We start from the raw sequence: 25,930 nt of genomic DNA, 5'->3' as shown, positions 1-25,930 counted from the left end.
GGACTCCAGCCCCGCAGGCAACCCGTGGCTCTACTGCCTGACAATTTCCCAGGGAACCCCCGGTTTGAGACGCTGGGCATGGTGGAAGGAGCCGCGCATGCGACCAACGCGGCCTATGACACTAGGATCCTGGAGACCTCCCAACCCCTCTGACTCGATCACCTGGAGAACTTCCCCATGTAACAGGTATCCTCTTCCAAAAACAGGAAACTACACTGGGGTTTTGGAGAGGTGCCGCCCCTTTTATTTTCAGAAAAGTTTCCTGTTCCTGGGGGCGGATACACCATCACTTACGAGGCTGTCATGGGATAGCAAAAAAGGACCGGTCTCTTTGGCCATGTAGACTATAGATGTCTCAACCAAATTACAGTAAAGAATAAATACCCACTGCCACTTATACCGGAATTGTTCAACCGGCTCAGAGGTTCCAGTATGTACTTCAGACTCAACCTCTGTGGTGCGTACAACTTTTTCCAGATACGGTCGAGTCACTAATGGAAGAAGACCTTCAAAACCGGTGGCGGCCACTATGAGTACCTGGTAATGCCAGGGATTTGTCAATAACATATTTCGAGATCTGCTCTATTTGTGCGTGGTAGTGTACCTGGACGACTTTTTTTATACTTATCTGCCTACACATAGAAGATATGCTCATCAGGTGTTGCAGAGAAGAATGGAGAATCTTCTCTTTGCCAAATACGAGAAGTGTGTTCTTTGAGCAGTCTTCCCTGCCTTTCCTAATCTCGGACACCAGCCTAAGGATGGATCCAGACAAGATATCAACGGTGCTGAAGTTGCTTCGGCTAGACGGTCTGAAAGCGATCAAGCGGTTACTTGATTTCGCAAGTTATTATCGGCAGACAGGAAGAGAGTTCTTCACTGGGGGTCATTCCTCCAAGCTTACTGGTCACACTGCACAGAAGTCTCTTACGGCTGTTCTGATTATGGGTGTCCGATTAGGACTTTGAAGCCATAGCAAAAATATAATGATAAACACAGGCTTGTGAACTAGGCCTATCACAACCTGGTGTTCAATGATTAACACACTTTAATGCAGAAATTCAGTAAAACTAATGTAAAACGGTCACTTCCAATATCAGAATAATAAAAAAACAGCATATAAAAGCATGAAGTCTAGCAAACTAAGATTGTTTTATTCTGAGAACTTTTGGCATTCCAGTTTGAACCGCTAGATGCAACTTGTCCCTCCTCTTCAAAAATGTTGGGAAATGAAGATGGTGGAGCAGTTTGCCAGCACTCTCTGAGTCACACAGTCTGCCCTCACCTCACATAAGGAACCGTGGCTTTCTCTGGAACAATCAAGACACAGCCATCCATAGGCACACCTGCAACCATTAGGGCTGAATATTCACAGACACATCTATTCTAATGATTTGAGAATGGACTGGTATTCAATGCTTTGAAAATCAGAAATGGCACACGGATGTAAACGCACTCTTGGGACTGGACATATGTTTCTGCTCCAATGAAAGATATGCATGCAATGATACTCCGTGCATTTTGGGGGTGGGAGCATGGACGACATAGGGCAGCCCATTTGTAAATCAAGTATTTGTACTCTGCCAGTACACTGAAGAGCACAGAATTTGTAAGATAACAGATCTATGGTACAGCTGGCGACAAGATAATGCTAAAGGGTGGCAAGGGAATAAAATATTCAAAAAAGGTAAAGTTCATTTTAAGAGATTAAGTTGCTGGGACTTCTGTATTATGCAATAAAAAATAAATAAATTAAAGTTATTCCTTAATACATATGGCCTCAGACCACAAATTGTTTGGGGCCAATTACTTGGACATTTAAATGGGGGACACTTATTTCGGTTTACATGTGAGATATGAATTTAGTACTATATGGACTACAGACTACATCATGAGCCTTTACACCATCCTACAATGTCAAAAGAACTGTTCATATCCGAAGAGACAAAGTTGAACAAACCTAACATTTTTCTGGAAGCTGGGATAGACCACTATACTAACTAAACAGACATGTTAAAAATGTTGTGAAGTAATAGTTACCAGAAAAGATATCTATTGATTACAATAAGCATCAAAAGGTTTCATTTTCCTGACAGATTTCTCAAGATGCTGATACAGTGCCTTGCAAAAGTATTTGACTCCCTTGCATTTTTCAACCTTTTCCCACATTTCAGGCTTCAAACAAAGATAAAAATTTTAATGTTATGAAGAATCAACAACAAGCGGGACAATTGTGAAGTTGAAAGAAATTTATTGCTTATTTTAATCTTTTTAAAAAAAAATAATAAACTGAAAATTGGGGGGTGCAATATTATTCGTCCCCTTTACTTTTAGTGTAGCAAACTCACTCCAGAAGTTAATTGAGGATCTCTGAATGATCCAATGTTGTCCTAAATGACTGATGATGATGATACATATAAGCCACCTGTGTGTAATCAAGTCTCTGTATAAATGCACCTGCTCTGTGATAGTCTCAGTGTCCTGTTTAAAGTGCAGATAGCATCATGAAGACCAAGGAACACAACAGGCAGGTCCATGATACTGTTGTGGAGAGGTTTAAAGCTGGATTTGGTTACAAAAAGATTTCAAAAACTTTTAACATCCAAAAGGAACAGTGTGCAAGCGATCATATTGAAATGGAAGGAGTATCATACCACTGCAAATCTACCAAGATCCGGCCATCCCTCAAAACTTCATCTCAAACAAGGAGGAGAAGACTGATCAGAGATGCAGCCAAGAGGCCCATGATCACTCTGGATGAACTGCAGAGATCTACAGCTGAGGTGGGAGAGTCTGTCCATAGGACAACAATCAGCCATACACTGCACAAATCTGGCCTTTATGGAAGAGTGGCAAGAAGAAAGCCATTTCTCAAAGATATCCATAAAAAGTGTTGTTTACAGTTTTCCACAAGCCACCTGGGAGACACCAAACATGTGGAAGAAGGTGCTCTGGTCAGATGAAACCAAAATCGAACTTTTTGGGCACAATGCCAAAGATATGTTTGGCGTAAATGCAACACCGCTCATCACACTGAACACACCATCGGCACTGTTAAACGTGGTGGTGGCAGCATCATAGTTTGGGCCTGCTTTTCTTAAGTAGGAACATGGAAGATGGTTAAAATTGATGGGAAGATGGATGGAGCCAAATGCAAGACCATTCTTGAAGAAAACCTGTTGGAGTCTGCAAAAGACCTGAGACTGGGACCGAGATTTGTCTTCCAACAAGACAATGATCCAAAACATAAAGCAAAATCTACAATGGAATGGTTCACAAATAAACATATCCAGGTGTTAGAATGTCCAAGTCAAAGTCCAGACCTGAATCCAATCGAGAATCTGTGGAAAGAGCTGAAAACTGCTGTTCACAAACGCTCTCCATCCAACCTCACTCAGCTCGAGCTGTTTGCAAAGGAAGAATGGGCAAGAATTTCAGTTTCTTGATGTGCAAAACTGATACACACATACCCCAAGCAACTTGTAGCTGTAATCGCAGCAAAAGGTGGCGCTACAAAGTATTACCTTAACCATTTCAGCCCCAGGGCGGTTTCAGTTTTTTTTTGCTCCCCTTCTTCCTAAAGCCATAACTTTTTTATTTATCTGTCAATCTTGACATATGAGGGCTTGTTTTTTTGCGGGACGAGTTGTACTTTTAAATTAAACCATACGTTTTACCATATAGTGTACTGGAAAAAAGTGTGATCGCACAATAGTTTTTGGGATATTTTATTCACTGTGTTCACTATATGATAAAACTGATATGTTGGTGTGATGCCTGAGGTCGGTGCGAGTTTGTAGACACCAAACATGTATAGGTTTACTTGTATAGGGGTTAAAAAAAAATTCACAAGTTTGTCCAATAAAAGTGGTGCACGTTTTGCGCCATTTTCCGAAACCCGCAGCGTTATCACTTTTCGGTATCTATGGCTCAGTGATTGCTTATTTTTTGCATCTCAAGCTGGACATTTCTAATGGTAAAAATGGGTGCAGATGCTACGTTTTGATCGCCTGTTATTGCATTTTGTGCAAAACTTGCGGCGACCAAAAAACTTAATTTTGGCGTTTGGAATTTTTTTTTGCTGCTACGCCGTTTACTGATCAGATTATTTGATTTTACAGTTTGATAGCTAGGGCGTTTCTGAACGCGGCAATACCAAATGTGTATATTTTTTTTATTTTTTTAACCCTTTAGTTTTCAATGGGGCGAAAGGGGGGTGATTTGAACTTAATTTTTTTTTATTTTTTAAATTTTTTCTTTCATTTTTTTATTTTACTAGTCCCCCTAGGGGGCTATATAGATCAACAATCCGATCACTCTGCTCTATCTATAGATCTCAGCTACAGAGCCAAGATCTGCAGATATGCTGCTTTACTCTCTGTGCTGGCACTAAGGCGGCACTGACAGAAAGTGACTCATGTTAGCTACAGGCGTCATCACATGACCCTGTACTACCATGGCAACCACCGAAAGTCACGTGATCACACACGTGACTTCCGGTGGGGGCGGTGGTAAGTGAAAGTAATGGCCGCACGTATATACATCTCGCTGCCAGACTTTGACAGCGAGATGTAAGGGGTTACAAGTTGCGGGTGGAATGTGATTCCACTCATAACATGCAGGCGCACGTCAGCTGTTGAAAACAACTGATATGTGCGCGGATCGCCGCAACCTGCCCACGGTAGGGGGTGGGGATTAACCTCACACGATTCCATGACTGATATATCCGTCATGGGTCGTGAATAGGTTAAAGGGGACGAATATTGCACGCCACAATTTTCAGTTACTTATATTTTAAAAAAGTTTAAAATGACCAATAAATTTCGTTTAACTTCACAATTGTGTCCCTTTTGTTGTTTATAATTCACCATAATTACAATTTTTATCTTTATGTTTGAAGCCTGAAATGAGGGAAAAGGTTGAAAAATTCAAGGGGGCTGAATACTTGCAAGGCACTGTATCTGTGGTCCCCGGGAGCAGGAGCTTCTCTGACCAACCTGTGCCTAAGTGACACATCCTTTAGATGGCAAGAGACTGCTAAACCCTGACTGGCAAAAAAGCACATACTGAGAAATCATTAGGTTTTTGACATAACACTTTTTAAACGGTTTCAGAACTTCGTACATAATAGACTTAAATTATTTAAGAAATATGTATAACAAGAAAATGCCTTTGAAATGAAGATAATGCTTAAAAGCTCTTTATCAAAGTGTTTTGCAAGTTTAAACACCGGTTTCCAACAGAAAGGATGGACATACAGGAAACAGATGAAATAATATTCACGTAAATGGTAAACCATATCATTTAGCAAGAGGACTCGGTCAGCAGGCGCGGCTGGCCGGAGTGTGTAAATGCATTGCTTAGTCTACTGATCTCGTTCCTGCCGGATTAATTTTTAATCAATAAAGGAAATTAGTTTAGGCTATATATATTGTAATGATACAAAACAGACAGGATGTAATATTTTTCTTCAGGGCAAATTACGTTAAGATAACTGATTTATATTAATTAGCATTAGAAAGTTCTAGATACAAAACTCTACAAATTCAATTTGTAGCTCCTTGTAAGACAGCTGGCCTGGACAAGACATAATGTCCTGGCTATAATGAAGACATTTCAGCCTTTTCACCCGCTGACCGGTAATTTCTCAATCTAAATCTATCATTAATTCGCTAAGTAACCACAGTCATGCAACTAGCTGCAGAGTCACGCTTCCCTATATTGTTACATGCAAACCCTACCCTACATACATCCAAGGAATCTATGTGTACATAAGATTTTAGACTAAGAGGCAAGAAAGGGAAGCAACTGTGGCCGGAGACAAATTCCAGATTGTATTTTTGCAGTGAAAATTGAAGCAGTAATCTTTGTCATCAGCTAGGATGCAAGATTTGTGGCGTTAACCGGCAGATCAACTATTCCAACATTTCCTCTTTTACGTGAAGAGCTCATTAAGATGACTGTCCTTTATTGTCCTCTTCAGTTTTGATAGAGTTTAAGTTATAGGTGCCAGATCATCTGGCTACTAAGGACTGTGTGCTGCCGAGAACAAGGATTTTCAGCAACATTACAAATTTCATCTCACTTGACGAACAAGCCTCAATGCCGGCTAGTGTGCATGACGTACAACGCGTCATGCACCCAGACTTCAGAAGGAGGACAAAAGATGGCCAAAAGAGGAGGCGCCAGACCCGGAAAACAGACACACCCATCCGACCAGTCTGCATTGTACCACTGGTTAGGTGAGTATTAAAGTGTGTTTTATGTTCTACACAGCGGCCTGGGCTCTTATATACAGCATGTTAGAATGCTGTATATAAAAGCCCACAGGTGGTGACACCAAATCTGGTGACAGGTTCCGTTTAAAGAGGTTGTCCAAGCCTAAATTAATTTTTTTTCTTGTTTTTAAAGCTAATCTGTGCTATATTGAACTATACGAACCCTATAAATTTAGTTTTTTGTTTCTACCTTTCGTTCCTCCTCAATTTCACTTCATTCCCTGCAGCCACTTTGTTTACCTGCAGGTCTATCAAACTTCACGGTTGTCTGCTGTTTTTCTTTTCTAATCTCACAGCCAGAGCAGGTGCCGACCTGCCTCAGTGTCCAGCATCTGCTCCAGCCCCGCTCAATACACCCATCAGTAATCTGTAACTGCACTGACCTGTATTATCACTCCAGTGTTGGAAGTAACAGAGCAGAGATCTTGAGAAGAGCAGCACAAGCACTACATTCCAGACCACATCCACAGGGTGATAGAGCTTCATATGTCCCCAACATTACCCGACATATGGAAAGTCTATAGAGATATGTGTGCGAGCGCAAGAGTGTAAGTGTATAAGTGTGTGTGCCTATTTACATGTATACCTCATAACCACATCAAAATACCCTTCAGCTGCTGTAAAACCTTTACATTCACACCAACTGCTGCAGAACCTTGTAATGCACATCCAAGCTGCTTCGGTACCTTATAATAGACAACTGCTGCAGAACCTCGTAATACACTCTACTTCAGCTGCTGCATACCTCAGTCTATAGTAATGCATGTATGCAAGAGTGTGTGTGTGTGTGTGTGTGTGTGTGTGTGTGTGTGTGTGTGTGTGTGTCTACATATATACCTCATAATACACTTCAGCTACTGCAGAACCTCATAATACACACCTCAGCTGCTGTAGAATCTTATAATTCGCACCTCAGCTTCTGCACAACTTCATAATACACACTTCAGCTGCTGCTGAACCTCATTATAGATACCAGCTGATACAGAACCTCATAATACACACTTCAGCTGTTGTAGAACCTCACAATACTCTTTCACATGTACACAAGAAAGTATGGCACAGTCAATTTTCACCATCCGTGTCTGCCAACTATGTGACATGTACCGGAATAAAATGCATTCAAGAAATTACTGAATTTTATGCATTAAATATGTGCAAAGATAATGATAGATGGATAGATAGATATCTTCACAGCCACACAAGCCATAAAATTGCACCCTTTAGTACCTAGCACGTGGAGGGTATAGTCATTTTTGATAACAAGCCAAAGTAAAGCAGATAGCTGGGGGCAGATATCAGGCTGGGAAGGTCCATAGTTATTGGGTCCTTCCCAGGCTAAAAATACCAGCCCGCATTTGTCCCAGAAGTGGCGTATCACATTAGATGTGACAATTCTGATGGTTCACCACAACACTTTCTGATGACCTGGTGCTTTAGCAATCAGGATAATGGTTTTTGGTATTGATGTCACCGGTGTAGTGTACAAAAACACAGCTGACATCAAGCCTTGGTGCTAGTAATGGAGAGGTGGTCTATCAGACAACATCCATTATGAAACCAGTAAGTAAAAAATAAAAACTCACAAAAATACTTTATTGAAAAAAAACAACATTCCACCACACCTACCCTCATTAACCACTTTAATTAAAGAAATAAAAAAAAAATCCCACAAAAAAGGTCCCACATAGTCCAGGGAATCCGACGACCAAAGCCTAGGTAGCATCATACTGGCGCACCATAAACTTTGCCAAAAGCCACTTCCATGCCACGCTGCACTGTGTGACTTGACTTGACTCTAGACTAGGTAGATAAAAGATAAATACCCTGACCAGCATATCTCACCATCCACTACAGCTTTGTATGTTTTAGATTGTTTATTTACTAGTTGTAACAAACTTAACAATATTCTTTTAATTCTGATTGCCTTTCGTTTCTGAGATATTTAATTGTTAAAAACAATCTGGCAAAACTGAAGTCATATTCTTCATCAGCACAATGAAGGGAATTTTGTTTACTTACCGTAAATTCCTTTTCTTCTAGCTCCAATTGGGAGACCCAGACAATTGGGTGTATAGCTACTGCCTCCGGAGGCCACACAAAGTACTACACTTAAAAGTGTAAGGCCCCTCCCCTTCTGGCTATACACCCCCCCGTGGGATCACGGGCTCCTCAGTTTTAGTGCAAAAGCAAGAAGGAGGAAAGCCAATAACTGTTTTAAATACAAATTCAACCCGAGAAACAACCTCGGAGAACTGAACTGTTCAACATGAACAACATGTGCACCCGAAAAAAACAAATTTCCTAAGAAAAACAGGGCGGGTGCTGGGTCTCCCAATTGGAGATAGAAGAAAAGGAATTTACGGTAAGTAAACAAAATTCTCTTCTTCTTTGTCGCTCCTAATTGGGAGACCCAGACAATTGGGACGTCCAAAAGCAGTCCCTGGGTGGGTAAGAATACCTCGTGATAGGGCCGTCAAACAGCCCTTTCCTACAGGTGAGCCACCGCCGCCTGAAGGACTTGTCTACCTAGGCCGGCATCCGCCGAAGCGTAGGTATGCACCTGATAATGCTTGGTAAAAGTGTGCAGACTCGACCAGGTAGCCGCCTGGCACACCTGCTGAGCCGTAGCCTGGTGCCGTAATGCCCAGGACGCACCCACGGCTCTGGTAGAATGGGCTTTCAGTCCTGATGGAATCGGAAGCCCAGCAGAACGGTAGGTGTGAAGAATCGGTTCCTTGATCCAACGCGCAAGGGTGGATTTGGAAGCTTGCGACCCTTTACGCTGACCAGCGACAAGGACAAAGAGTGCATCCGAGCGGCGCAGAGACGCCGTGCGGGAAATGTAGATCCTGAGTGCTCTCACCAGATCCAATAAATGCAAACCCTTTTCAAATTGGTGAACTGGATGCGGACACAAAAGACGGTAAAGTGATATCTTGATTGAGATGAAAGGAAGATACCACCTTGGGAAGAAATTCTGGAATTGGACGCAGAACTACCTTGTCCTGGTGAAATACCAGGAATGGAGATCTGCATGATAACGCCGCCAGCTCGGACACTCTCCGAAGAGACGTGACCGCCACTAGAAAGGCCACTTTCTGTGAAAGACGAGAAAGGGAAACCTCCTTCATAGGCTCGAAAGGCGGCTTTTGGAGAGCAATTAGAACCTTGTTCAGGTCCCAGGGCTCCAATGGCCGCTTGTAAGGGGGGACGATATGACAAACCCCTTGCAGGAACGTGCGTACCTGAGGAAGTCGCGCCAGGCGTTTCTGAAAAAATACGGATAGCGCGGAGACTTGACCCTTAAGGGAGCCAAGCGACAAACCTTTTTCCAACCCAGACTGCAGGAAGGAAAGAAAAGTAGGCAATGCAAAAGGCCAGGGAGAAACTCCCTGAGCCGAGCACCAAGATAGGAATATCCTCCACGTCCTGTGGTAGATCTTGGCGGACGTTGGTTTCCTAGCCTGTCTCATGGTGGCAACCACTTCATGAGAAAAACCTGAGGCCGCTAGGATCCAGGACTCAATGGCCACACAGTCAGGTTCAGGGCCGCAGAATTCAGATGGAAAAACGGCCCTTGAGACAGCAAGTCTGGACGGTCTGGTAGTGCCCACGGATGGCCTACCGTGAGGTGCCACAGATCCGGGTACCACGATCTCCTTGGCCAGTCTGGAGCGACGAGAATGGCGCGGCGGCAGTCGGACCTGATTTTGCGGAGCACTCTGGGCAACAATGCCAGAGGTGGGAACACATACGGTAGCCGGAACTGCGACCAATCTTGAACTAAGGCGTCTGCCGCCAGAGCTCGGTGATCGTGAGACCGTGCCATGAAAACCGGGACCTTGTTGTTGTGCCGTGACGCCATCAGGTCGACGTCCGGCATCCCCCAGCGGCGACAGATCTCCTGAAACACGTCCGGGTGAAGGGACCATTCCCCTGCGTCCATGCCCTGGCGACTGAGAAAGTCTGCTTCCCAGTTTTCTACGCCTGGGATGTGAACGGCGGATATGGTGGATGCCGTGTCTTCCACCCACGTCAGAATCCGCCGGACTTCCTGGAAGGCTTGCCGACTGCGTGTTCCCCCTTGGTGGTTGATGTATGCCACCGCTGTGGAGTTGTCCGACTGAATTCGGATCTGCTTGCCTTCCAGCCACTGTTGGAAGGCTTGTAGGGCAAGATAGACTGCTCTGATCTCCAGAACATTGATCTGAAGGGTGGACTCTTTCCGAGTCCACGTACCCTGAGCCCTGTGGTGGAGAAACACTGCTCCCCACCCTGATAGACTCGCATCTGTCGTGACCACTGCCCAGGATGGGGGTAGGAACGACTTTCCTTTTGACAATGAGGTGGGAAGAAGCCACCACCGGAGAGATTCCTTGGCTGCCTGAGAGAGGGAGACCTCCCTGTCGAGGGACGTCGACTTCCCGTCCCATTGGCGGAGAATGTCCCATTGTAGTGGACGCAGATGAAACTGCGCAAAAGGAACTGCTTCCATTGCTGCTACCATCTTCCCTAGGAAGTGCATGAGGCGCCTCAAGGGGTGCGACTGGCCCTGAAGGAGAGATTGCACCCCTATCTGTAGCGAGCACTGTTTGTCCAGTGGAAGTTTCACTATCGCTGAGAGAGTATGAAACTCCATGCCAAGATATGTTAGTGATTGGGTCGGGGTTAGATTTGACTTTGAAAAGTTGATAATCCACCCGAAACTCTGAAGAGTCTTCAGTGCCACGTTCAGGCTGTGTTGGCATGCCTCTTGAGAGGGTGCCTTGATAAGTAGATCGTCCAAATACGGGATCACGGAGTGACCTTGCGAGTGCAGGACTGCTACTACTGCTGCCATGACCTTGGTGAAGACCCGAGGGGCTGTCGCCAGCCCGAAAGGTAGAGCTACGAACTGCAGGTGTTCGCTTCCTATAACGAAGCGTAGAAAACGCTGATGCTCTGGCGCAATTGGCACGTGGAGATAAGCATCCTTGATGTCTATTGATGCTAGGAAATCTCCTTGAGACATTGAGGCGATAACGGAGCGGAGAGATTCCATCCTGAACCTCCTGGTTTTTACGTGTTTGTTGAGCAGCTTTAGATCCAGGACGGGACGGAACGACCCGTCTTTCTTTGGCACCACAAACAAATTGGAGTAAAAACCGTGACCTTGTTCCTGAAGAGGAACAGAAGTCACCACTCCTTCCGCCTTTAGAGCGGACACCGCTTGCAGCAGAGCATCGGCTCGGTCGGGCGGTGGGGAAGTTCTGAAGAAGCGAGTTGGAGGACGAGAGCAGAACTCTATCCTGTACCCGTGAGACAGAATGTCTCTCACCCAACGGTCTTTGACCTGTGACAACCAAATGTCGCCAAAGCGGGAGAGCCTGCCACCGACCGAGGATGCGGAGAGAGGAGGCTGAGAGTCATGAGGAAGCAGTCTTGGTAACGGTTCTTCCGGCTGGCTTTTTTGGGCGTGATTGAGTCCGCCAAGAATCTGAGCCCCTCTGATCCTTTTGGACGAGTAGAATTGGGACCTGCCTGAGCCTCGAAAGGACCGAAAACCAGACTGTCCCCTCCTCTGTTGAGGTTTGTTTTGTCTGGGCTGAGGTAAGGATGAATCCTTACCCTTGGAGTGTTTAATGATTTCATCCAAACGCTCACCAAACAATCGGTCACGAGAAAAAGGCAAACTGGTTAAGCACTTCTTGGAAGAAGAATCTGCCTTCCATTCTCTCAACCACAGGGCTGTGCGTAAAACCACAGAGTTGGCTGACGCCACCGCCGTACGGCTCGTAGAGTCTAGGACAGCATTAATCGCGTAAGACGCGAATGCAGACATTTGAGAGGTCAAGGGTGCCACCTGCGGAGCAGATGTACGTGTGACCGTGTCGACCTGTGTAAGCCCAGCTGAAATAGCTTGGAGTGCCCATACGGCTGCGAATGCTGGCGCCAACGACGCTCCAATAGCTTCATAGATGGATTTTAACCAGAGCTCCATCTGTCTGTCAGTGGCATCTTTAAGTGCCGCCCCATCTTCCACTGCAACTAGAGATCTGGCTGCAAGCCTGGAGATTGGAGGGTCCACCTTGGGACACTGTGTCCAGCCCTTGACCACGTCAGGGGGAAAAGGATAGGGTGTATCTTTAAGCCGTTTGGAAAAACGCTTATCTGGATAAGCGTGGTGTTTCTGGATTGCGTCTCTAAAGTCAGAGTGGTCCAGAAACGTGCTTAATTTACGCTTGGGATACCTGAAATGGAATTTCTCCTGCTGTGAAGCTGCCTCCTCTGCAAGAGGAGCTGGTGGAGAAATGTCTAACATCCTATTGATGGACGCTATAAGATCATTCACTATGGCGTCACCATCCGGGGTATCTAGATTGAGAGCGGCCCCAGCATCAGACTCCTGATCAGTTACATCCGCCTCATCACACAGAGAGTCGTCCCGCTGGGACCCTGACCAGTGTGATGAAGTTGAGGGTCGCTCATAGCGAGCCCGCTTAGGTTGTCTGGGACTGTCGTCCGAGTCAGAGCCGTCACCCTGGGGTGCACATGACACCCCCGGAGCTAGGAAGTGGTCCAGCTGACGGGGACCAGGGGGCAATGGATCAACAGTGCCCATGGTCTGAGTTACTGGTCTAGACTGCAATGTTTCAAGAATTTTAGACATAGTCATAGACAATCTGTCAGCAAAAGCTGCAAACTCCGTCCCTGTCACCTGGACAGCATTTACAGGTGGTTCTCCCTGGGTCACCTCTACCAGCGGCCCCGGCTGAGCAATTGCCACAGGGGCCGAGCACTGCACACAATGGGGGTCAGTGGAACCTGCCGGTAGAGTAGCCCCACATGCGGTACAAGCAGCATATAAAGTCCGTGCCTTGGCACTTTTGCTTTTTGCGGACGACATGCTGTTATCTCCTTGTGAAATCTAAGGAGGGTATATAGCAGAAAACCACCAGCGACTGTACAGTGCAGAGTATTGCCAGCACAAAATACAAAGTACACTATGGCACAAGTGGGGGAGAGCCCTTGAGGGCTGCTTACCGCCCGCTGAAAAGCGGGTGTGAGATCGTAGAATCCCTTGTCTGGGTCTCCCAGCCTCCCCTCCGCAGTTCAGCGTGTAGGCAGGAATGGCTGCCGGCGTCCTGTGAAGAGGGGCGGACCGTGGGCGTCCCAAACAAAAGAGCGGGAAACTGCGTCCCCCTGTGCCTAGTGTGAGGGCTGGAGTATGTAAAACAGACTCCAGCTCTTAACGCTGCTGGACTGTACAGCGTCCCGCCCTCCTCCTGACTGGCAGGTCCGGGAACGATACGAACTAGGCCGCAAAAGCCGGGGACTGTAGTAATCTAGCGCGGCCGTCATATATGCACGGCCAGCGCGGAAGTCCCCGGCGCACCACAAATCCCAGCCGCGACCAGTAAACACTGACCCCAGCGGCCGGATCGGCCGATCGTACAAATCACCTCACTCAGCAGAGCTGTAGTGAGTAACGGCACCAGCGCAGCATCGCTGTTTACCCCGGCGCACTAACACACCCAGCAATGCTGCAGTGTGCGTGCGATAAGCACGGGGACACGGAGTACCTTGATGGAGCAGGGTCCTGTCCCTGAGAAAACTCTGCTCCGTATCCAGCAGATCCTCCAGGGGCTGTGGATGGAGCACGGCCTCAGTGCCCGGAGACCGGTAAAGTCCCACTTCACCCAGAGCCCTAATGGGGATGGGGAAGGAATCAGCATGTGGGCTCCAGCCTCCGTACCCGCCATGGGTACCTCAACCTTAACAAACACCGCCGACAGAAAGTGGGGTGAGAAGGGAGCATGCTGGGGGCCCTAGTATGGGCCCTCTTTTCTTCCATCCGACATAGTCAGCAGCTGCTGCTGACTATACAGTGGAGCTATGCGTGGATGTCTGGCCTCCTTCGCACAAAGCATAAAACTGAGGAGCCCGTGATCCCACGGGGGGGTGTATAGCCAGAAGGGGAGGGGCCTTACACTTTTAAGTGTAGTACTTTGTGTGGCCTCCGGAGGCAGTAGCTATACACCCAATTGTCTGGGTCTCCCAATTAGGAGCGACAAAGAAAAACTTAATATGAAGCTGTTCAAACATCATTTGGCACCAAAATCCCTATACCAGTGTGAGATAGATAAAAATAAAATAATGTTCTGTGTGTCTATTTAGGAGCCTTTTCCTCCCTAGGGTGTCAGGAATGCACTGGGTATTTGGCAGCTTTTTTTCTTTTTAAGCCACATGATGCTGTCAAGTGACCCAAAAGGTCCTTAAAGGATCTTCAGACTTTCCTGAGATTAAACAGTGGAGAAAGAAGCTTTCAGCTTTATTCTTCACCATTTAATTCAGCAATTGTCTCCTGTGAACAGCTGATTGGTCTGGTTAGTCCAATCAGCTGAGCCATGCTCCTGCTGCCTGCAGCAGGCTAAAGCAGGAGGAGTGTCTGGCACAGACTGGGCGTGGCTTCAGTTGTGACATTACAACCAGTCTCTACCAGACAGGAAGGGTGTGAGCAGCTCCTCCTGAAACAGGAGGGAGCTAGTCACATAACTATGTGTGATAGCTAGGTAACGGTGAAGAATGCTGACAGGGAGTATATTACAGACTGTCAGCATTCTGCAGCCCAGGTTCACACACAAATTATAGAGAAAGCCCGGACAACTCCTTTAAGGGCTGTAATTTTAAAGTATTAACTCCAGGCTCTTCTGTACCATAGGGAGGAACCATCATGATTCGGTACAAGATCTTCGACTCGTAAGCACATCTAAAAAGGACCTATTTTTGTAAATACTCTCGTACATACTCATTCTGCAAAGATTCCAATCAGTATTACTGTGTAGAACACACCCAAATTGACAAGGGGAATGGCGATGCCAAGTCTATTGATATCTAGAAATATTTTCAGGGGGTCAAGATAAGGCGCTCCAACATTTTAATTAACGGTTATAATTCTTGTATTCCCAATAAAGAAAATGCTGGAGTGCCTTATCTTGGCTGCTATCTATAAAAAATAATTTCAGGGATGTATGGCACTCTCACTAAGCATATCAATAAATAGACTTGTCCATTTTAAAAGCTTTAAAAGTTACAAGCCATTTGGGAACAATACAAAATACATGTGGTTCAGCTTAAGAAGACCTACAAGTTTATAGAGGAAAACATACATACATGTGGATATATATCTTCCCAGACAAATACAGCACATGTAATGTGGGTGACTGTATAATATCGTGCAATAAATACATCTATATATATTTTAGAGATAGAAACTACACATATAGAATGACGTAATGAATCAGAGAACTGTATTTTTGGCTTAAAACCCCCCACTTATTAAGGTGGAAAACAATGAGTGGATTACTTAATGAGGTCACTACTTGCCATTTTCTGAAATTTCCTACCTTTTACTTGATAATTTCTTCCAGCCATGAGCTACAAGGATGCAGAATCCCATGCTTGGTACATATAATACTCTCTCTGCGACCACAAATCCGACAGGGAAGAAAAGGTTTGAGGCAGGTATAAAAGGCAGCACCATTAGGCACAGGCCCTGAGGGAAATGGATAAGGACATGAAACAGTGGAGTCTCGCTTACGTAAAATGATAAAACCAGACCTAACAAATTGCAGGAACTAGCAACACCCGCACAAATAACCTCATGTAAAAATCGTTCCCAAACTTTGCATCAACACCTCTGGATTGAATAAAAAAAACGGAAACCTAAAAGGATTTTATGAAGTAAACCAATATGTGGAAAATAACCATCTAGTTCCTAAATAAAGCCTCTGATCATGCCATATCCCTCTGGAACATTTTCCTAGCTATTCCCATTCTCCAAATAAAGGATTGTCCACACAAACAGGGTCTGTATTTGTGTTAGGGGTTGCATACTTTATTCAATCAAGACTTCAAATGCTTTTATACGTGTATATTCTATGTCTAGCGCAGGTTCACGGCTACATTACACATCACCGATGCAGCCAAATCACTGAGCGCACTGACTCTGCTCATGTATATGTCACAAATTACTGAGCTGAGTGATTGGCTGCAGCAGTGATGAGCGGCAGGAAGGGGCTTACAAACTTTCATTACATTTTTATTTAGGGGGGAAAGAAAAAAATAAAAAAAAAATAAAGTGATTCAGTCATTGATTAGGTATTGCACTTCACGCCTCCTGCGAGTGTTAAACATCATTTTGGGGTCAGTACAATTTATAGCTGTGTCAGCACATATTTATTGTGTAATCCCCCCCCCCTTTTTAGGAGACAAAAAAAAAACAAAAAAAAAAACAGAATTCTCCCCCAAGTTCAAGAACGAAAGTTAATTCAGCTTTAAAGAGGTTGTCAACTACTTTAACATTGATGGCCTATCCTTAGGGTACGTCCTAAATATCTGATCGGCCGGGGCCCAACATATGGCACCCCAGCCAATATGTTGTTCACTGTGCCAGCAGCCTCTAGCTGGAAATTCTTAATTCCGGAGGTGCTCCAACATCTGATAGTGGCCACGACCGGGTACTATTGATTAGAATGGGAGGCGGATGTGCAGTGCTCGGCCGTGGCCACTAGGAGTTGACGGGGCAACTCTGGAAATGAGCATTCCAATCCGCCGACACCGAGAACAGCTGATCAGCGGGGGTGCCAGGTGTCAGACCCTGGCTGATCAGACATTTATGACCTATCCTAACATCAATATAAAAAGTGGTGGACAACTCCATTAAATAAATGTGTATATAATATAATTATATTACACACATACACCCCCGTATTTTTCGGATTCTAAGACACACTTAGGAGTGTGTCTTAAAATTTGAATATACTGTAGCTTACAGGTGCGTGCGGACGGCATGGCGTCTGTCTCTGTCCCGCCGGCTGCCTGCTTCTCTGTCCCGGCGGGTGGGCGGCCTGCCTCTCTGTGCAGCCAGGTGGCTGTGCGGACTGCGGTGGCTGTGCGGTGGGTGTCCTAGTCTGTCTGCAGTCCCGGCTTCAAATGATGGCACCGGGAGTCCGCGCGTGTGCAGATGGAGCTCTTGAATGAGAGCTCCATCTGCGCACGCGCCGCTCTGGGCACCATTCCTTTGAAGCCCGGACCACGGACAGACTTGGACACTCACCGCACCGGCCTGCTCCACCACAGCTTCTGCTGCCACCACCAATGACCCACCGCCGCTGCCAGCAGAGCCTCTGCCTCCTGTGACCCACGCTCCACCACCGCTGCCGCCCCCCTCCGGTAAGACTACACCGGAGTATAAGACGGATCCCATTTTTTTTTTACCTTTTTTTATCTTTAAATTTGGGGTGCGTCTTGTAATTCGGTGTGTCTTATAAAATGATGAATACGGTATATGCACACATACATACAGCTCTGGCAAAAATTAAGAGCCCACCGCAAAATTTTCACTTTTTCTGATTTATCTCTTTATATGTATATTTTTGAGTAAAATTTAGATTGTTCCACAAAAATTGATTTCTGAACTCTTCCTGAGTTTAAACCTTATTAGTATTGTTGTTGCTAAATGATTATGAACTTGTTTTCTTTGCATTATTTGAGGTCTGAAAGCAATGCATTGTTTTGTTATTTTGACCATTTCTCATTTTCAGAAAATATAAAATTTATTGCTTCAAAATTCAGAGACGTCAGTAGTTTATAGAATAAAAACAATTTACATTTTACTCAAAAATATACCTATAAAGAGAGAAAAATCAGAAAAACTGAAAACTTTGCAGTGGTCTCTTAAATTTTTGCCAGAACTGTGTGTGTGTAAACACACACACACACACACACACACACACACAGTGCCTTGCGAAAGTATTTGGCCCCCTTGAATTTGTCGACCTTTACCCACATGTGAGACTTCAAGCATAAAGATAAAAATTTTAAATTAATGGTGAAGAAACAACAAGAGGGACACAATTGTGAAGTTGAACGAAATGTATTGTTTAATTTTAAACATTTTTAAAAAATAAATAATTCGTCCATTTAACCCCTTCAGCCCCGGCCACTAAAACACCCTAATGACGGGGCCATTTTTTGCAATTCTGACCAGTGTCATTTTGACAGGTTCTCTGGAACACTTCAACAGATCCCGGCGATTCTGAAATTGTTTTTTCGTGACATATTGTACTTCATGATAGTGGTAAATTTAGGCCGATATTTTTTGCATTTATTTGTGAAAATTTCGGAAATTTGGTGAAAATTTTGCAATTTTTAAACTTTGAAATTTTAGGCCTATAAATCTGAGAGATATGTCACACAAAATAGTTAATAAATAACATTTCCCACATGTCTGCTTTACACCAGCACAATTTTCGAAACAATTTTTTTTTTCCCTTAGGAAGTTAGAAGGGGTCAAAGTTAAACAGCAATTTCTCATTTTTTCAACAAAATTTACAAAACCATTTTTTTAGGGACCACATCACATTTGAAGTGACTGAGAGGCCTAGGTGACAGAAAATACCCAAAAGTGACACCATTCTAAAAACTGCATCCCTCACACTGCTCAAAGCTAAATCTAAGAAGTTTATTAACCCTTTAGGTGCTTCACAGGAACCAAAGCCATGTGGAAGGAGAAAATTAAAATGTTACTTTAGCCATAAAACTTTACATTTTCACAAGGGAGAAAAGGCACCATAGAATTTATTGTGCAATTTCTCCTGAGTTTGCCGATACCTCATGTCGTAAAAATCAATTGTTTGGGTGCACGGCAGAGCTCGGAAGGTAAGGAGCGCCATTCGAATTTTTGAACACAATTAGCTGGACTCATTAGCAGATGCCATGTCGGGTTTGGAGACCCCTTCACGCGCCTAAACAATAGAACTCCCCCACAAGTGACCCCATTTTGGAAACTAGACCCCTCAAGAAAATTTTCTAAATTATTGGTGAGCCTTTTAAAACCCCCGGGGGCTTCACAGAAGTTGATAACGTTGAGCCGTGAAAATATATATATTTTTTTTTTAACACAAAACTGTTACTTGAACCAGGTAGCTTTTTTTTTCACAAGGGTATCAGGAAAAAAAATACACCATAAAAGATATTGTGCAATTTGTCCCGAGTACGCAGATACCCCATATGTGGTGGAAAGTAATTGTTTGGGCGCACGGCGGGACTCAAGAGAAGGAGTACCATTTGACTTTTCAAACGCAGACGCTTTGCATCATTAATTGGCCACGGATGCAGATACGTTATCTGCATCACTGATCAGCGATCGGCGGGACGCACGGACGTATGAGGTTTAAAACCAGACAGGGGATACAGGGGAAAAAAAAAAAAAAAAAGTTATACTCACAGGACCCAGAGGATTAGCAGGAGGATCACTGACCAGAGGAACTGCAGGAGGAATAGAAGGCAGCAAGTGGACAGCTTATTACAGGAGCAGCAGGCAGGAAGTTGGACAGCTCAACAGAAGACCCAGGAAGGACCCAGCGATGGAGGCAGATGTGATCAGGCCAGTGAAGATCTCGGACGACCCGATGAAGGCAGGTAGGGTATGTCGGAGAGGGAGAGCAGATGGAGAGGGGGCCATCACGGGAGCGTGCAGCGGCCATCACGGGGGGGGGGGGGGGCGCAGGGGCCATCACAGGAGCGCGCAGGGGCCATCAGGGGGAGCATGCAATACTCACGGGGAGCAGGAATGGCAATCGGGCGGGGGCATAAGCAGCGGAGGCGTCGGCATGGTACTACAAGTACCAGCCGGTTCACGCCGCATACATGCTGGGGGAGGGCTCCCCAGACCAACACAAGACTGGGGAGGGCGGTCACCTCCTGATCAGACCGCCCCACTGCACGCTGATTGGAGTGATCGTGCTATGATGGGCAATCGCTCCAATCAGTGCTGCAGGGGCGCCATGTTAGAGCTCTAGCTATGATCTGCTGCAGCAGTACCTCATAGCAGGATCTCACAGGATCGCACTGATTCAGGCATTATTTTAGCCGAAACCAGTGCGATCGACATGGTTGGCAGTTCAGATTTGAACAGCCAATCACAACGATCGCCGACGGGTGGTGGCTATGCCAACCCCCCTGGGGTCAAGCAAAGGTTCTCTGCTGTAAGAAACAGCAGGGGACATAATTTGAAAGCCGTTGCTATGGCCACAGCAATCAAATGAACTTTAGGCTGTAAAGCTACATCCCTGGTCATTAAGTCACGTAAAAATAGGACGTAACTTTACGGTCCACGATCGTGAAGGGGTTAAGTTAATACTTTGTCGCGCCACCTTTTGCTGCGATTACAGCTGCAAGTCGCTTGGGGTATGTCTATCAGTTTTGCACATCGAGAGACTGAAATTCTTGCCCATTCTTCCTTTGCAAATAGCTTGAGCTGAGTGAGGTTGGATGGAGAGCGTTTGTGAACAGCAGTTTTCAGCTTTTTCCACAGATTCTCGATTGGATTCAGGTCTGGACATTCACTTGGCCATTTTAACACGTGGATACGTTTATTTGTGAACCATTCCATTGTAGATTTTGCTTTATGTTTGGGATCACTGTCTTGTTGGAAGACAAATCTCCGTCCCAGTCTCAGGTGTTTTGCAGACTCAAACAGGTTTTCTTCAAGAATGGTCCTGTATTTGGCTCCATCCATCCTCCCATCAATTTTAACCATCTTCCCTGTCCCTGCTGAAGAAAAGCAGGCCCAAACCATGATGCTGCCACCACCATGTGTTGACAGTGGGGATGGTGTGTTCAGGGTGATGAGCTGTGTTGCTTTTACGCCAAACATATTGCTTGGCATTGTTCCCAAAAAGTTCGATCTTGGTTTCATCTGACCAGAGCAACTTCTTCCACATGTTTGGTGTGTCTCCCAGGTGGCTTGTGGCAAATTGTACACAACACTTTTTATGGCTATCTTTGAGAAATGCCTTTCTTCTTGCCACTCTTCCATAAAGACCAGATCTGTGCAGTGTACGACTGATTGTTGTCCTATGGACAGACTCTCCCACCTCAGCTGTAGATCTCTGCAGTTCATCCAGAGGGATCATGGGCCTCTTGGCTGCATCTCTGATCAGTCTTCTTGTTGGAGATGAAAAGTTTGGATGGACGGCCGGGTCTTGGTAGATTTGCAGTGGTATGATACCCCTTCCATTTCAATATGATCGCTTGCACAGTGCTTCTCCTTGGGATGTTTAAAGTTTTGGAAATCTTTTTGTAACCAAATCCAGCTTTAAACCTCTCCACAACAGTATCACGGACCTGCCTGTTGGTTCCTTGGTCTTCATGATGCTCTCTGCGCTTTAAACAGAACACTGAGACTACCACAGAGCAGGTGCATTTATATGGAGACTTGATTACACACAGGTGGATTATATTTATCATCATCAGTTATTTAGGACAACATTGGATCATTCAGAGATCCTCAATGAACTTCTGGAGTGTTTGCTGCACTGAAAGTAAAGGGGATGAATAATATTGCACGCCCCACTTTTCAGTTTTTTTTATTATTAAAAAGGGTTTAAAATAAATAAATTCCGTTCAACTTCACAATTGTGTCCCACTTGTTGATTCTTCACCATTAATTTAAAACATTTTTATCTTTATGTTTGAAGCCTGAAATGTGGGTAAAGGTTGATAAATTCAAAGGGGCCGAATACTTTTGCAAGGCGCTGTATATACATACACACACGGCAAAAGAAAAACAACTACTTACCATTAGCACAGTTTTGGATGAATCACCTGAATATCGTACACTATAAATCACCAAATTTCCCAGAAAACAAAAAAATAACAGTGTAGCCAAATTCCTGACATCCAGGAAACTTTCAATCAGAGGTATAGTTCCCATTGTCCAGTCACAGCACAGCTCAGATGGATTTAGTAAGAGCCAGGCATTCACGGGCAGGAGGTAATTGAATGTCAGTTGTCTTGCAGGTGTCGTGCTGACAGCGGCAGGGTTATCAAATCTAGTAAAGAAAAAACACATTGGTAAGTTTAGATTTTTTTAGCATCAGGTCAACAGAAATGGATGTGTTTTGCAAGATGAACAGAAAGAAGGGAATTTTGTTTACTTACCGTAAATTCCTTTTCTTCTAGCTCCTATTGGGAGACCCAGACAATTGGGTGTATAGCTTCTGCCTCCGGAGGCCACACAAAGTATTACACTTTAAAAAATGTAACCCCTCCCTCTGCTTATACACCCTCCCGTGCATCACGGGCCCATCAGTTTTGGTGCCAAAGCAGGAAGGAGGAAACTTATAAATTGGTCTAAGGTAAATTCAATCCGAAGGATGTTCGGGAGAACTGAAACCATGAACCAAAAGAACAATTCAACATGAACAACATGTGTACACAAAAGAACAAACAGCCCGAAGGGAACAGGGGCGGGTGCTGGGTCTCCCAATAGGAGCTAGAAGAAAAGGAATTTACGGTAAGTAAACAAAATTCCCTTCTTCTTTGTCGCTCCATTGGAGACCCAGACAATTGGGACGTCCAAAAAGCAGTCCCTGGGTGGGTAAAAGAATACCTCGATAAAAAGAGTCGAAAACAACGGCCCCCTCTCACAGGTGGGCGACCGCCGCCTGAAGGACTCGCCTATCTAGGCTGGCATCTGCCGAAGCATAGGCATGCACCTGATAGTGTTTCGTGAAAGTGTACAGACTCGACCAGGTAGCCGCCTGACACACCTGCTGAGCCGTAGCCTGGTGCCGCAATGCCCAGGACGCACCTATGGCTCTGGTAGAATGGGCTTTCAGCCCTGAAGGAATCGGAAGCCCAGAAGAAGGGCAGGCTTCAAAAAATCGGTTCCTTGATCCACCGAGCCAAGGTTGACTTGGAAGCCTGCGAACCCTTACGCTGGCCAGCGACAAGGACAAAGGACGCATCAGAGCGGCGCATTGGCGCCGTGCGAGACACGTAGATCCGGAGTGCTCTCACTAGATCTAACAAATGCAAATCCTTTTCATATTGGTGAATTGGATGAGGGCAAAATGAAGGTAAGGAAATATCCTGATTGAGATGAAAAGTGGACACCACCTTAGGGAGAAAGTCCGGGACCGGACGCAGAACCACCTTATCCTGGTGAAATACCAGGAAAGGGCCTTTGCATGACAGCGCTGCAAGCTCTGACACTCTACGGAGTGAAGTAACCGCCACTAGAAATGCCACCTTCTGCGAAAGACGTGATAGAGAGACATCCCGCAGCGGTTCAAAAGGTGGTTTTTTGAAGAGCCCGTAGAACCATGTTGAGATCTCAGGGTTCCAGCGGACGCTTGCAAGGCGGGACTATGTGGCAAACTCCCTGCAGGAATGTGCGGACCTGCGGAAGCCTGGCTAGACGCTTTTGAAAAAACACGGAAAGCGCCGAGACTTGACCTATGAGGGAGCCGAGAGACAACCCTTGTCCAACCCGATTGAAGGAAGGAAAGAAACCTGGGTAAGGCAAACGGCCAGGGGTAAACCCCCTCTCAGAGCACCAGGCTAAGAAGATCCTCCAATATCTGTAATAGATCTTGGCGGACGTTGGTTTCCTGGCCTGTCTCATAGTGGCAATGACATCTTGAGACAACCCTGAGGACGCTAAGAGCCAGGACTCCATGGCCACACAGTCAGGTTGAGGGCCGCAGAATTCAGATGGAAAAATGGCCCTTGAGATAGCAAGTCTGGTCGGTCTGGGAGCGCCCACGGTTGCCCCACCGTGAGATGCCACAGATCCGGGTACCATAACCGCCTCAGCCAATCTGGAGCGACGAGAATGGCGTGGCGGCAGTCGGACCAGATCTTGCGCAACACTCTGGCAGCATTGCCAGAGGAGGGAATGCATAAGGCAGTTGAAACTGCGACCAATCCTGAACTAAGGCGTCCGGCGCCAGAGCTCTGTGGTCCTGAGACCGTGCCATGAATGCCGGGACCTTGTTGTTGTGCCGAGACGCCATGAGATCGACGTCCGGCGGTCCCCAGCGGCAACAGCTCTCTTGAAACACGTCCAGGTGGAGAGACCATTCCCCCGCGTCCATGCCCTGGCGACTGAGGAAGTCTGCTTCCCAGTTTTCTACGCCCGGAATGTGAACCGCGGAGATGGTGGAGGCTGTGGACTCCGCCCACAGCAGAATCCGCCGGACTTCTTGGAAGGCTTGACGACTGCGAGTGCCGCCCTGGTGGTTGATGTACGCAACCGCCGTGGCGTTGTCCGACTGTATGCGGATCTGCCTGCCGTCGAGCCACCGATGAAACGCCTTGAGGGCTAGATACACTGCCCTTATCCCCAGAACATTGATCTGAAGGGAGGACTCTGTCGGAGTCCAGGTTCCCTGAGCCTTGTGGTGGAGAAAAACCGCTCCCTATCCTGACAGGCTCGCGTCCGTCGTGACCACAGCCCAGGATGGGGGCAGGAAGGATTTTCCTTTCGACAGAGAAGTGGGGAGAAGCCACCACTGAAGTGAGGTCTTGGCTTCCAGAGACAGAGAGACGTTCCTGTCCAAGGACGTCGGCCTCTTGTCCCATTTGCGGAGAATGTCCCATTGGAGAGGACGCAGATGAAATTGCGCAAATGGAACTGCCTCCATTGCTGCCACCATCTTCCCCAGGAAGTGCATGAGGCGCCTCAAGGGGTGCGACTGGGCCCGTAGAAGGGATTGCACCCCTGTCTGCAGCGACCGCTGTTTGTCCAGCGGTAGCTTGACCATCGCTGAGAGAGTATGAAACTCCATCCGAGGTACGTTAGTGACTGGGTCGAAGACCAATTTGACTTTGGAAAATTGATGATCCACCCGAACCTCTGGAGAGTCTCCAGAGCAACGGTCAGACTGTGTTGACAAGCCACCCGTGAGAGTGCCTTGACTAGGATATCGTCTGGGTAAGGGATCACCGAGTGGCCATGAGAGTGTAGGATCGCTACGACGGATGCCATGACCTTGGTGAAGACCCGTGGGTCTGTCGCCAGGCCGAAAGGCAGTGCCACAAATTGAAGGTGTTCGTCCCTGATGGCGAAACGAAGGAAGCGATGCTCTTGAGCGATCTGCCATGGAGATAGGCATCTTTGATGTCGATTGATGCTAGGAAGTCACCTTGGGACATCGAAGCGATGACAGATCGGAGGAATTCCATGCGAAACCGCCTGGTTGTCACATGTTTGTTGAGCAATTTGAGGTCCAAAACGGAACGGAAAGAGACGTCCTTTTTTGGCACCACGAACAGATTGGAGTAAAAACCGCGACCGCGTTCCTGAAGGGGGAACGGGGATCACCACTCCTTCTGTTTTCGGAGTGTCCACCGCCTGAAAAAGCGCAACGGTCCGTTCGGGGGGGCGGAGATGTTCTGAAAAAAACGAGTCGGAGGACGAGAGCTGAACTCTATCCTGTAACCGTGAGACAGAATGTCTCTCACCCATCGGTCTTGGAAATGTGGCCACCAGGCGTCGCAAAAGCGGGAGAGCCTGCCACCGACCGAGGATGCGGTTTGGGGCAGCCGACGACCGCATTAATCTCAGCCAGAGAAGCTGAGATAGCTTGGAGTGCCCTCACGGCTGCGAAGGCCGGAGCAAAGATGCGCCTATGGCTTCATAGATGGATTTCATCATAAGCTTTATTTGCCTGTCAGTGGCATCCATGAGAGATGAACCAACTGCCATTAATACTACGGATCTAGCCGCCAGTCTGGAGACTGGAGGATCCACCTTGTGACACAGAGCCCAACCCTTAACTACGTCAGGGGGTGAAAGGGTAACGTGTGTCATTAAGGCG

At 46.3% G+C, this 25,930-nt stretch overlaps 1 protein-coding gene across 1 annotated transcript in view; it reads right to left on the bottom strand.

Annotated features, from left to right (window-relative positions):
* TMTC3 (transmembrane O-mannosyltransferase targeting cadherins 3) overlaps window positions 1–25,930 on the bottom strand; it is a 114,970-nt gene that overhangs the window by 39,983 nt on the left and 49,057 nt on the right. The window contains exons 6-7 of the mRNA XM_075344786.1: window positions 21,904–22,156; window positions 15,665–15,813 (exon numbers count right to left, since the gene is read on the bottom strand). Coding sequence (XP_075200901.1) covers window positions 15,665–15,813; window positions 21,904–22,156 — 402 coding nt within the window. The remainder of the gene's footprint in view (window positions 1–15,664; window positions 15,814–21,903; window positions 22,157–25,930) is intronic.

Source organism: Anomaloglossus baeobatrachus, chromosome 4, assembly GCF_048569485.1.
Source record: "Anomaloglossus baeobatrachus isolate aAnoBae1 chromosome 4, aAnoBae1.hap1, whole genome shotgun sequence".
NCBI lineage: Eukaryota > Metazoa > Chordata > Amphibia > Anura > Aromobatidae > Anomaloglossus > Anomaloglossus baeobatrachus.
This window is presented reverse-complemented; position numbering and strand designations above follow the sequence as displayed.